General features: G+C 31.6%; 1 protein-coding gene and 1 non-coding gene across 2 annotated transcripts; one reads left to right on the top strand and one right to left on the bottom strand.

Moving 5' to 3' along the window:
* Window positions 1–3,383: 3,383 nt before the first annotated feature.
* Window positions 3,384–3,490, bottom strand: LOC139894782 (small nucleolar RNA R71). The gene has a single exon (XR_011775266.1). It is a non-coding gene; the product is annotated as a small nucleolar RNA R71 (small nucleolar RNA).
* Window positions 3,491–13,528: 10,038 nt separating this feature from the next.
* LOC139888751 (uncharacterized) lies at window positions 13,529–14,190 on the top strand. Its single transcript, XM_071871741.1, has 2 exons — window positions 13,529–13,852; window positions 13,933–14,190. Exons 1-2 carry the CDS (start codon window positions 13,529–13,531, stop codon window positions 14,188–14,190), a joined length of 582 nt encoding a protein of 193 aa, XP_071727842.1.
* Window positions 14,191–14,913: the final 723 nt, after the last annotated feature.

Raw genomic sequence — 14,913 nt, 5'->3', positions numbered from 1 at the left:
ATATATATATATATATATATATATATATATATATATATATATATATATATATATATATATATATATATTTTATCATTATAATTTGATGTTAATAATAATAATAAGGTTATAGTAGCGAATGTTTTAAGTTTGTATGTCGAAACTCTGTCAGTGTAACACTATGCGATAAATACTCATTGTAAGTTATGTTCAACCTTTTTAAATTAATGTGTCGTAGCTAAATTATTATTATGTTTATTTAAGCCGAAGTAATCGTGATGTTGGACTAAATATTAAGACTGGGTTATTGGGCTTTGGACCATAATTGGGGTTTGGACAAAAGACCGACACTTGTGGAAATTGGACTATGGGCTATTAATGGGCTTTATATTAATTAAATGATATCTCGTTGATTTAATATAGAGATTTATAATTTGACGTATTTATATTTAACCACATACGCTTGACTGGGTACGGTGGGAGGGATATCTATAAATACTAATAATTATTCATTTGACCGGACACGGGGATGGATTAATAGTCAATGGACTCATTAAAACATGGTTGGATTACATTCAAGGGTAATTGGTGTAATTGTTAACAAAGTATTAAAATCTTGGATTACACGCAGTCGATAACCTGGTGTATTCATTAAACAAAGTATTAAGATCTTGTTACAGTTTAAGTCCCCAGTTAGTTGGAATATTTGACTTCGGGTATAAGGATAATTTGACGAAGACTTTCACACTTTATAATTATGACCGATGGACTATTATGGACAAACCCAGATGGACATATCGAATAATCCAGGACAAAGGACAATTAACCCATGATAATAAATTAAAATCAACACGTCAAACATCATGATTACGGAAGTTTAAATAAGCATAATTCCTTTAATTTATATATCACCGTACTTTTATTTACCGTCATTTTATTTATTGTCATTTTATTTATCGTACTTTAAATTACTGCACTTTTATTTATTGCACTTTTATTTATCGTCATTTACTTTACGCTTTAAATTAAGTTATATTTATATTTAATATTTTACATTAGGTTTTAATTGTGATTTAAGACGTAAAATCGACAAACCGGTCACTAAACGGTAAAAACCCCCTTTTATAATAATAATAATACTACTATATTACTTATATATTTATATTTATACAAATATAGTTTAAAATAAATATAGCGTTAAACTTAGCCAGCTCCCTGTGGAACGAACCGGACTTACTAAAAACTACACTACTCTACGTTTAGGTACACTGCCTATAAGTGTTGTAGCAAGGTTTAGGTATATCCATTCTATAAATAAATAAATAACTTATGTAAATTGTATCGTATTTAATAGAATTTCGTAGTAAAATATAATCTATTTCGTACTACACCTCGAATACATCAAGTATTTTTGGCGCCGCTGCCTGGGACGCCATATAATGCTATAATAAAAAATTTTAGTTTTTAAGCTATTTTTGTAAAAATATATTTACATAAGTTTTAAATATTAAAAACAAAAATATAAAAACAAGAAAAAGAAAAAATATATATCTATATTTTTAAAGTTTAGTTAAATTAAAAAAAGTTTATATTTTTAATGCTAAAAGTTATAAAAACTAATAAGTAAATTTTTTTTTAATTTATAAGTTTTATTTAAATTATTTCATTTTTATAAATTAAAAATCAGAAAAAAATAAGTAAAACTGAATACGGGCCGTACTGTAGCAGCCCAAACTTCTGGCCTGGAACCCGAAGCAATGCGATCGCATGGCCAGAACAAAGAAACCACATGCGGTCGCATGAGGTGATTTGACAGGTCTGGTACCTTTGACCGACGAATTAGGGTTAGGGTTTATTAATAATTATTATTAATTAATTAGTAATTAGGGTTTTAGTTAAATAATAATTAGTTTTAGTTTTATTTTTGTATTTTAAGTTTTAATTAGTTTTATTAATATATAAATTAATACTTTTATAAAATTATAATATAAAAATAATATTTTTATAAAAATTAGTAATTTTATCATTTTTGTATCTTTTTATTATTTAGTACGTAGTTTATATTTATCGTTCGTAATTAGTTTTAAAATTAGTTTTTGCCATAGTTATTGTTTATTTCTAGATTTTTAAGCTTTGCCGTAAAATCCCTTAAGTACTTTTTCTTTAGAATAAGATTTAGATGCTTTAGTATTTTACGACATCGCTTATCGCTTTAATATTTAATAAATTTTAGTTCCTTTTAAGTTATTGCCGTTTTGGATTTAGAATTCCTTTAAGCTTTAATAACTTTAGACGCAACTTTTAGTCTTGAGTTTTTAGAATTCTATGTTTCGACGCTTTATTTTCTTATTTTTATTTTTTGACTGTTTGTTTTTCGACGTTTGTTTTTCGACTCTTATTTCTCGACGCTCTTTTTCTTTTTCATTTCTACGCTCTAGTTTTTAGGAAATAGAATTTTCTTTATTTTCTTTAAATCTCGACGAAAAAATTATTTTAAGTGGTTAAATTGATAGACATCTAAAATTTTCTGGTTCGTAGTAATAGTTGGATTTGTTAGTGGCGAGTTGTGGGCTTCTGATTTAAAGGGTCCTGGCTACCTGCTGCATCTATTGGCCATTCGAAACTTGGGCAAAATCAGAAAAGTCTATTAATTTGATAACTTATATAATTTTTATCTTTATAACTAATAGGATATTCAGTGAATGCACCGAGCAAAACGTTCACCACCTTTCATACGTTCACCTCCTGTAACCCGATTAAGAGATCTAGCCAATATAATCGCCGTTGATTTTTCTTTAGAATCGTCATCTAGTCGACCAAGTACTCCAATTCGAATTTCCGATAATCCATTTTTTGAACCCGATTTCACAATTGAGAACCCGGAGGATATTCACGGACAATTCAGAGATCCTGAATCACTAATCATTCCTCCTGAACCACAAATCATTTAACCAGAGATTGTCGAGGAAATAACCGTTAAATCAGAATCCTCTAGTGATTCAGATTCAACCAATTCAATCATGAAAAATCAGGAACCTCTAAGTATGGAAGATCGAATGAGAGCTACACGCATTGGCCAAGGTCATGCCATTACTCAACCAGACATTAATGCGCCAGATTATGAAATCAAAGGATAAATCCTACACATGGTAACTAATCAATGCCAATTTAGTGGTACACCAAAAGAAGATCCAAACGAACATCTTCGAACCTTTAATAGGATTTGTACTCTATTTAAAATCAGAGAAGTTGAGGATGAATAGATCTTTCTCATGTTATTTCCCTGGACTTTAAAGGGAGAAGCCAACGATTGACTAGAATCGTTACCTGAAGGAGCGATTGATACATGAGATGTTTTAGTTGAAAATTTTCTTAAAAGATTCTTTCCGGCATCTAAAGCCGTGAGACTTCAAGGAGAAATTGTTACGTTCACACAAAAGCCAAATGAAACTTTATATGAAGCATGGACAAGATTTGGAAAGTTGTTGAGAGGATGTCCTCAACATGGTTTAGACACTTATCAAATAGTACAAATATTCTACCAAGGATGCGACATTACTACAAGAAAAGACATCGACATAGCAGTTGGTGGTTCCATTATGAAGAAAACTGCAACTGAAGCTTACAAAATTATTGATAACACAGCCTCCCACTCACATGAGTGACATCAAGAAAAAGACATCATTAGATCATCTAAAGCGGCTAGAGCTGATTCTAGTCATGACTTTGATTCCATTTCCGCAAAGCTAGATACTTTCGAAAGATGAATGGAAAAGATGACTAAAGATATTCACGCAATACGAATTAGTTGTGAGCAGTGTGGAGGACCACATTTGACAAAAGATTGTCTCAGTTTTGAACAAACACTACAACAAAAGTCCACTTATAGGACCTTTTTTTCTAGGACCTATTAAAATTTAGTCCTAAAAGCCACTTAGATATGACCATACATAATTTAGGTCCCATTATGATTTACGCTTTTAGAGTTGGGTCCTAAAACGCTATTTTGTGGGACACATTTTTTTGTGTGTCCTATTAGCTCATATTTTCATAGGACTCTTAGACAGTAGATCCTATTAGAGGATCTTATAAGACATTTATTTGTGAGGGTCTCATTATGTGTTTATGTAATAAGACACTTGATATGAAGGTCATATGAAATAGGCCTTTAGAGGCAATTTTTTTTACGAGAGTCTCATTATACTGTAACATATTAGGACACTTTGACTGTAAGTCCTATAAATGTATGTTATTAGGACATATGATTTTCTGGGGTCCTAAATATCATAATGGCTAATATGATATAATATGACATTTAAATTGTCTATCATATAAAGAGACTTTATAAGACATTTAAATGTGTTTGTCTCATTATAGTAGATATAATAGGACACTTAAATTCTTTAAGAGGACCATTTAGTTACCTGTGTCATAATTATCACATGATGTCATAGGACACTTTAAATGTGACTCATTAAATGGGACTTTATAGGAGATTTAACGGTTTGGTGTCACATTACGTGTTACTTTATAGGACACCTTATTTAAAAGTCATATTAAATATACTATCATAGGACATTTATTTTGTCCAAGTCGTATTATATATTTAGCTAATAGGACATGTAATACTTGTGTTGTATCATTGATAATTTTTAGGACACTTATAGTGTTTGGGGTCTTAATTATCAAGTCATTACATAGGACACTTTTGTGTGACCCATTAAATGTGACTTTATAAGACATTTAACGGTTTGGTGTCAAATTACGTGTTACTTTATAGGACACCTTATATAAAATTCATATTAAATATACTATCATTGGACATTTATTTGTCCTAGTCGTATTATAACTAATTAGCTAATAGGACATGTAATACTTATTTTGTATCATTGTTAATTTTTAGGACACTTCTAATTTTTGAGGTCTTAATTATCATACGATGTTATAGGACACTTTAAGTGTGACTCATTAATCGGACTTTATAAGACATTTAACAGTTTGTTGTCACATTACTTGTTAATTTATAGGACACCTTATTTGAAAGTCATATTAAATATACTATCATAGAACATTTATTTGATTTAGTCGTATTATAACTAATTAGCTAATAGGACATGTAATACTTATGTCTTATCATTGTTAATATTTAGGACACATTTAGTTTTTGGGGTCTTAATTATCATGTCATTACATAGGACACTGTTTTGTGACCCATTAAATGGAACTTTGTAAGACATTTAACTGTTTGGTGTCATATTATGTGTTAATTTATAGGACAGCTTATACAAATTCATATTAAATATACAATTATAGGACATTTATTTGTCCTAGTGGTATCATATCCTAAGCTAATATGACATGAATTAATTATGTCGTATCATAGTAGTTTTTTCGGACATTTTGAATCTTTAATATGATGTAGGAGGTTTTGATGTCTTAATTATCATGTGTTGATTTGAACAAATGGCTAGTGATTAAATGCATATGTAACAATGATGGATGTGCCCATTGTATCAAGTGTTTATTTGAAGTAACAACGATATGGTCGTGGCCATCGTTCAACAATCGAATACATCAACATGGAAACAAATGCAGAGTAAAGCATTTATAGGTTTACAAGTTATACAAACATATAGGAAACTCGAAATAAATTAAATAGAAATGGGCTTCAGTTGGGTAAAGCATTGCAAAATATCCAAAATCGAAAGTCAAATTGAAACAGTACAAACACTGCAACAAAAATGACCTTTCGGGACCCTTTTTCTGGGACCCCAAAAGAAAAGGGTCCTAAACACCACCTGATAGTACCCTTCGTCAGATAGCCTAAAAAATAACATATCATCATGTCTTCAACGCCATTATTCACGCTAGTTTAATTGTAAATTTTAACCAAGGGTCCTGAGAATTGGAATTAATATGACGGTTTAATAAAATGGTTCTATAACTCATATAATTGTATTATCATGGCCATGAATTCATTATATAATAGGACCGTTTTATATATAGGTCCTATTACTTATATCATTACGTTGTCCTGACCATTAATTAACTCTAATATCAGGACCCTTATATTTGGTCGTACAATTATAACTTGCATTATTAACCAAGTGTACATACAAATGGAATTAATATGACGGTTTAATATAAGGGTCCTATAACTCATATCATATTATTATCATGACCATGAATTCACTATATTAATATGACAGTTTGATAATGGGGTCCTTTTAATGATATAATTAGATTATCATGGTCATTAATTAACTATATTAATAGGACCCTTTACTTTAGTAGTAAAATTTATAATTTTCATTTTTAGCCAAGTGTACAAAAAATGTAATTAATATGACGGTTTAATAAAGGGTCCTTCTAACCAAATCATCGGGTTATCATGGCAATGAATCAACTCTATTTTTTTTCTTGTTTTTTGTAGTGATATCACAAGCATGAATGATAGGTTATGAGATTATGTAATGTTATTATGTTACTACAACATGTTCTCAAATTGCATATGTATTTAAGTTAGTTGGTTCAAGCCTGTGATGCATATATCAAAAGGTCACTTGTGTTGCTTGATTACAACTAGTGTCAAAAACTTGTATTACATATATACGAAAGTCAATGTGCTGCATATATACAATGGTGTGTGGTCGTTTATGGGTACCTGAAAATAAATTTGGGATACGTTATCAACGAAAAAATGACTTTCGGTTTGGCGGTTTCTTCTATATCTAGTGACTTCCTTGATGACTGATGATTTTCTTATCAGCATCTTTGGACCCGATATCATTGAGTCATTTATATTATCTGATGACGGGTCTTGTAATGAATGACTTGTCCAGTTGATAAATTACGAAAAATCATCGGGGAATATAACTTTTAGAATATAAAGTTAAAATAATTGCTTGTTAGAAATACTAAAATTCTCCCTCGTCTCTCTTTCTCATTAAGATTGCAATAATCCTAAAAGTGGGGAGCTTTTAATTAGTGTTGTAGGTTACAAAAGCTTGTCAATTGAAAAGTACAAATTAAGAGGATCTGCAAAGTGTAATACAGAGTACGTATAATAAAAAGGGTATGTTAAATAATACCTAAAAAATAAAAAGAGGTTTGGTATGGTCTCACTAATTTAATTTTTGTTATTAACGAGCATCGGTACGGCCCGCACGTTGTTGCGGGTATTTTCAAATGTTGTTTCTGGCGATGAATTTCCAATCTAGCAGCTTCAATCTTTTCTTAGAGTCATAAAAGCCGGATTGTTGGCAATAGCTTAGCCTATGAGCCGGACACTCTTCGTTTCTCCCTATTTGTAGAATAACAACACGCTTATGTCAGTTTTATAGTGTAACTAAACCTTTTAAAACAACTCTATACTGACAATGGGTATTTACTCTACCTTTCCAGAGAAAAAGCAACTTTTTACTTTGTTCTAGTTTGATAATAAAAAATAGTTTAAACACCTATAATGCCCATAATTGAACATTTGTGAATTTTTGGTAACCTACAACGTTTGAAATTTGAACAAAGAAGCATAATAGATAAGAGCACTGACACAACTTTAGAAGTTAAAAAAGGAAATGCAGCAAGATAAATTATACACGTATACACTAGTAGTTTTGGATTTACAGGGTTTTAGAAAATTCACTTTCATGGAATAAGGTGCAGGTGGTGATTTTGATCAATTTATTATCCGGGTAGTTTTTTTTATCGCAAACGAACCTAACTAAAATATAGGCAGTAGATAACGAGTTAAAAGTCAGCGAGTCTTATTTACAGTGCATACGATATCTTTCCGAATCATATTTAGAGGTAGTAAAATGTGCGTGAAACACTCATATTTCAGTGTGGGTGGAAACAACTCAGGTCATGTTGATCTATTGTATCTTCCTCTCTAGTTTTATATCTTTTAGATTAGTTAAAGAAAATGACAACTAGTGCACTTGGATTAAAAGACCTTAAGACTTTCAATAACAGTTTAAATTCTCAAAACATTGTTAATAGGTTGTATGCATTATAAATGTGTTGGTTGAATCTGGCATACCTGGTGATGTGGGTAGCTCTGTTATTGCCTTTTCGGTTGTAGTGTCTACTGTTGGTGCTGGGGGGAAATGATTGTGGTAGATGAAATCTAGCTGGCACATTCTGTTTTTCATGATGGTGAATTGGATTATGTGATGCGTGCCTTCTAGCTGTATGAGTAGTGTTGGGATCATGTTTTCGTTATCGTATCCCATTGTTATTACCTTTTAGCCTCTTCCTGCAAGTTGGGCGTAGTAGAACCACAGTTTGTTTCGTACGATCGCGCATATTTTTGCATCACATGTAAACAATTTACCCTGCAGTTTTGGTTGATTAGTATTAGTATTCTTATTGTTATTGTGTAACTTTTGTTGTTTTATTATATTGCTTGTACTTGGTAGTTTGTTGGGGTGAATTGTTGTAGCTGGGAAATGGCGTATCGGTTTGTATTCTTCTCCTGTTCAGGGTTGTTGAAACGTCTTCCTTCTAGCTTCGGAAGTGGTTTGTCTTCGAATTTTTCCTTGAACCTAATTATCGTTTTGCATATAAGTGAGTTAGCTTGTAATTGTTTATTTATTTTTTTATGTCCATTACTTACAACGTTAACAGACTGCGTGATTCTTCGATGTCTGGATTTAGGTAAAAATGTGTTCTTGTTGTGCCTAAGAGTTGCAATTCTGCAGTGACTGTGTGAATATAGTATATGACGGGTTATGACAGGTTCAAAACGTTAATAAATCTACATATACAAATTGAAAATACAGGAACATATGACATCATACTATCAAGTTAAAATTACCATCATATTGTTTAAGTGCAGAATATGGTACTTACATTGGTTTTCTTTGATCCAGCATCCACCTATTGCGATTATTGCCACTTTCTCTAACCTTTTCAATCTCCCCTAAGATACACGTGAATCTGTCAAAAATATTAACAAAATTAGTGGACTCAAATCATTCAAAATTAGGTCAAATATCATATATACATCAAAGAACACAAAAACAACTCATATACAGAAATCTGATTGAAATCAACAGAAGAATAACTTCATCCAGAAACCAACACATAGAACCTTGTTGTGGAACTGATTCTTAAGCACTTGTGTTTGGTGGATCTACTGATTTAATGACAGCACTTTAAGAGTAATAGAACCTTCAAGAGAAGGGTTGTTCATCTGAATTTGATCTGGACTGATTTTATTAAGCAGGAGGTTTCAATTTTACGAAGGCAGTAGTCGATTTAGGGTTTTTGTTTTTCCAACCGGTTAATCAGCGAAGATGGGAAACAGTAGTCAATTTTACCAAGGCAGTAGCAAACTAAACAGTTGCGATGGACATAATTTGTGAGAATTAAGGGATTTTTTTGCCAATCGATTAATCGATGGGAAGCTTTGTGAGGATTTAGGGTTGTTTTTGCCAACATGTTAACTGTTTATTTGTTATAGGAAAGTGAAATATTAAGGAGAGAATACCAAAACACCATGGAGGGAAACTTAAATATTAAGGTGAAATAAGGGAGGGAATACGTCTGCCAATTTCTAATAGCATTAGGTGCTCGTGTTCATTTGTTAAGTTTCATTTCGGCGTCTAAAATGAACATCGAAATTGACTGAGAGTGACATAGGTGGAGGTGCTCTCAGTGTCCATTTATTTTTTAAATTAATTTTTAATATTTTTTTAATTATTGTTTTATATTTAAATAAAATTTATATAATAAAATTAAATACTAAATTAAAATTCATAACACAAAAAAAAATTATTCATAAATATGTCTCGTCCCAAAAGTTCTTTCAACATCTTTGCGAGCAGCTGCTTGTTTCCTTGTAAAGTAATAACGTTTTTCATCAACGACACTTGAAAATTCCTTAACAAATGCTGCCCATGTTGGATAAATCACGTCTGATAAATAGTACCCTATATTGTACTCCACACTGTTTACATGATAAAGGACGTCAGGCATGTTTTCATTTAGCATTGAGTTGAACAAATCACTAGTGATGGTTGATGATGATTAGTAGTGGTGGTTGGTGGTAATGGTGCTTGAGGTGGTTGGTGGATGGTGATAGTTGGTGGTTGGTAGTGGTTGGTGGGTGGTGATTGGTGGTGATGGGTAGTAGTGGGTGTGATTCCTAGTGGTGGTGGTGATGGGTGATGGTTGTTGATGGTGATTGGTAGTGGTTGTTGGTGGTAATGTTGCTTGTGGTGGTTGGTGGGTGGAGGTAGTTGGTGGGTGGTGATTGGTAGTGTGGGTAGTGGTAGGTGGTGGTGGTGGTGATGGGTGGTGGTGGTTGATGGTGATTGGTATTGGTGGTTATTGGTGGTGGTTGGTGGTAATGGTGCTTGTTGAGGGTTGTGGGTGGTGGTGGTCGGTGAGTGGTGATTAGTGGTGGTGGGTAGTGGTGGGTGGTGATGGGTGGTGGTGGTTGATGGTGATTGGTAGTGGTGGTTGTTGGTGGTGGTTGGTGGTAACGGTTCTTGTGGTGGGTGGTGGTGGTTGGTGGGTGGTGGTAGTTGGTGGGTAGTTGTGGTTTGTGGGTGGTGGTGGTGGTTGATGGTGATTGGTAGTAGTGGCCGGTAGGGGTGGTTGGTGGTTGGTAGTTGTGGGTGGCGAGATAGGCGAGGTCAATCTTTAATATATCATAAATCAATTTAGTAGCACATAATTTTAATATATCATACAAATTTACCATATATACTCCTTCTGTCTCAAAATTATTGTCATGTTTGACTTTTCAATGTCAATCTTTTGTTGAATGAATACATTCAGATGTCTAAAATTATATACAAGTCTAACCATTTTCATGTAGTTTTTTTTTGTTAGCGAGGAAATCCTCTGTGAACAAGCACAGTGACACCCCATATAGGGTTAAATTATTTTTACGTTAAATTAACCAAACGTTAACCGACCAAAACCACCCTGTAGCAAAGCGTATGATTTTTACCCTCGTTTAATCTATATAACACCATTTCCACCTCGTCCTGCTTCTAGCCCTCGAAGGCTTCATTGGCATTCTTCTAACCCTCGTGTACCCCTGATTGTATCGACCTGCATTTCATTCTTTTCAAGCGCAATTGAGAATGAAAAATTGTTTAAAATGATTTGTAGGTTTGGTTGTAATATTTGTACCACTAACTAAATAATATAATGGGTTCAATGTTTATTAGAAAGTATGTTATTGGTTATAAGTAATTTAATCATATGTTGGTCATGCTGAGGAAGTGATAATGTGACGTCTATATAGCAGTTATTCCTAACTCCGATGAGAAATATATTATGGTTGGAGTGGTCTTAAAAATTATCAAATATAGCTAAAGTTATGATTTCCATTCATATTCATATCGAACTTCTTATAATCTAAACTAGTATAGGCGGGCGCGCGTTGCCGCGCAATCGTGTAGACATTTTTTTCCAAGCTCATGGAGTCTTCAAGGTTGTTTGCCGTTGCGGAAATTTAGGAAAGAATTATAGGAAAAAAGAAGGGGGAAAATAATAATAAAAGATAATAATAAAAGATAATAATAAACATAACGTTTTTTTTGAGAAAAAATAGTTTAAAAAAAAATTGGTCTATCAGTTTTTAGTAACAATTTTAGGGGAGAATGAGGAGGTGAATTTTGAAAGGAAAAAAAGAACACTTTAGCTTAATAGTGGCCATTGTGGGTACAACTGGTGTTGCGCAACGTACAACTTGTTAAAGCATAATATCATGAATACTAGTTCAATTATGACAATTAGTATATACTAGTGAAATGGCCCGTAAAATTACGGGTTTGTTTAAACGAAACAATTTAATGACATGTTTTAGGTATTAAGTAATGTAAATGCTAAAGTCATTTATTTTAATGACCCGTTTGACTAAGAAACTTTTCGTTATTTTTACAAGTATATAGAGACATGTATTTTCGCATACATACGTAACGTAATTAATTTCGTAAAAAGAATCCATATTTAAATATTAATAATATAATAATATAATTATTATAATTATTATATTATAAGTAAATTATAATAATATATTTCACTGCTCAAAGTTGAGTATTTATATTTTTAATAATAATAATTATTAGTAATAATAAATGTCTTTTAATTTTTTTTTGAAAATTAAAATTACAATTTAGGAGAGATTAGTATTTCCTTTTATAAAAGATTTTGTATTATTCTTTTAATTAAATTAATATATAATTATGACATTATCACTTTATATGACTATATAGAAGATATAGATAGGCAATTATTAATATTAATTATTATATTATTATTAATTATTAATATTAATGTAAGTCACAATTTAAAATTAATCTTAGACGTATCGAATTAATTAATCGTACACGTATTAACAAAATGAAACACGTTTTCATGTATCAAATATTTAAAATTTTTAAGGAATTTCTAAAATTTTGAGTTCATCCCCAAATTTCATCCCGCCTTGTCCCCAAATTTTTTAAACCTACAAAAATTACAACCCCAAATATCAGTTCCAAATTTCATCCCGCTTTGTATCAAATAAAATATCTATTTTTGCATTCTCTAGGGTTTTATTTGATGGCTATTTTTATCTGTTGTTAAACTCGTGGGATCTGATTATAATGTCAAAACCTATTGAGGTGGTAATTGGCGTGAGATTCACCATCGTCGGGTACGTTCATCATTGATTATTATAATTTTCCATCTATATTGCCCAACATACATATAACTAATTCATATGATGCCCAACATATGATGTTATTTTATATGTTGTTCTTCAAGACAAAATTGACTTTTGGTATTAACGTATTATATTTGTTTACTTGATTAAGGTTCGTTACCGACAACACTTGTTGAATTGAATTGGTTGATTATTTAATATGATTATGGAATAACAACTACAACTGTGAGTATATGGAGGGTGAATCCATACGAATAATATTTGAGCCATGGTTTGTTGTGTAAAACGTTGATTTTTGGTTTGCTGGTCATTTACTTGCTTACAAATGCTTTGTGATGTTTGAGCCATGGTTTGTTATGTAAAAAGTTGATATTTTGTTTGGTGGTCATTTACTTAATGGTGTATTTGGTTTGCTCAGTATTTGGTTTGTTTTCAATTTCTTTACAATTAAAGGTAGATATAATGAATTGTGTTTGATCGATATTTAGTTTGATGATCACTTCCTTAACAATTAAAGATAGAATAATCATTTAATCATTATTTTTATACAATGATAAACATAAATTGTGTTTGCTTAGCTATAGTTGTTGCATAATCATTAATATCTGATTGCAATACTAAAAGTCATGCAGCTAAAATCGCAATTGTAAGTATTAATATAAATTCAGATTGCAATATAGTTGATAGATATATATATATGTAGTGCATCTGTAATTATCATGTCATGGGCATGATGAGACTTATTTCTATGGATATATCTTATTCTGTAAATTACCGTTAATCAGCACGTCATGGCCATTGTCACACTGATCACACATGTTAGTAGGGATTGATCTTTTTGTATATATAACTCTTCTATTATCTAAATTAATACAGACAAACATGGATGAGCTTGCTAAAACACTGCCTGAAGGTTCAACTGATAAGCCTGGTCTAGATGATGTTTTTTCCCAAGATTCGGGTAACAATAAATATGGTTCAACGGATATGTATGGATTAGGTGTTCAAGCTTCTGATCTTTGGGGTAAATTATCAAGTCGTAATGTTGTTTGTATGGAGAACATTCAACTCAAGTCAGAGAACAAAGAACTTACTGAAGAAAATGTACATCTGAAAGAACAGTTGGCAAGTAAGGATGGTTCAGTTGTTGAAGATAGCACAACACCACAAGGCCTCACTGTAGTCAATGTTGCTCCACTTCTTAAGGTATTGTTCTATTTAACACCTTAATGAGTTTGATATTTACCTTTAACATTCATAACTGCTTATTGCATACTTATTTCTAGGTTGGAGATGAAGTATTTTTACACAATATACTTAACCCTAGCGAGAAGCTAGGAAGAGGATGGTTGAGGACCTTGGATCCAACTGAGGTAATTGGCGGTGTAGAGATTGGAGATGATTGGTGTGGGGTACATCTTCAACATGTCCTTAAAAAAGGTGCTGATGTGGTTAGGCCATTTGATCTGATTAAGAAAGTTGAAGACGCTACAGGCGTAACTATCGCGTGGCCTTCTACATTCATATCGCTATGTCTATCATAAATTTTTGATAATATTAATTTTTATATATAACATGCACTTTTATGCTTATAAATATATGAATATTTTTTTTTGTAGGTGATACCCTTGAATTAATAAAGATGTGTTGATCGAAGACGTTCTACGTTACTTTTCGTTGTTTTTATTTTCTTTGTCGAATGTTATTTTAGTATTGATATGTTGGATTATCTATGAATTTTTAATGTTTGATGTTTTTCAATTTATGAGTACAATTTATTATAATATGATTATGTTTTATTTTATAATTATCTTTAATAGAAATTATTTATTGGATCTCAAAAATTTGAATTAAATTGAATCGGGCCCGAATATATGGATCCAATAATCCGATTAGGGCCCAAATAATTAACCCGATCCGAATACCTGATTTGTAAAAGAACTCAAATCGGACCCGAATATCCGAACCGAACCTATTCGGAATTACTATGACTTGAAAGGACTCGTTTTGTGGTTTTAATACTATCACTTGAAAGGACCCCATATTGTCTAACAATACAATTGTTTTAGGACTTTTTTAAATGGTACCAACCTTGAAAATATTATATTAGGACTCTTTATTTGGTACTAAAGTAACATCTTATTATATATTAGAACCCATTTTGTGGTTTTAAGGTTTAAGAAATATATATTAGGACTTTTGTTAGTGTACCTAACCTTAAAAATTATTATATTAGGACCCTATTATGTGGTACTAAAGTAACATTT

Source organism: Rutidosis leptorrhynchoides, chromosome 2 (assembly GCF_046630445.1).
Source record: "Rutidosis leptorrhynchoides isolate AG116_Rl617_1_P2 chromosome 2, CSIRO_AGI_Rlap_v1, whole genome shotgun sequence".
Taxonomy (NCBI): domain Eukaryota; kingdom Viridiplantae; phylum Streptophyta; class Magnoliopsida; order Asterales; family Asteraceae; genus Rutidosis; species Rutidosis leptorrhynchoides.
The sequence above is the reverse complement of the archived record's forward strand: the minus strand, read 5'-3'. Positions and strand labels throughout refer to the sequence as shown.

Coding starts and splice junctions, on each gene's coding strand:
- LOC139888751 (XM_071871741.1), top strand. CDS start 13,529: ATGGATGAGCTTGCTAAAACACTGCCTGAAGGTTCAACTGATAAGCCT. Junction 13,853..13,932: donor ATGTTGCTCCACTTCTTAAG/GTATTGTTCTAT, acceptor ACTTATTTCTAG/GTTGGAGATGAAGTATTTTT.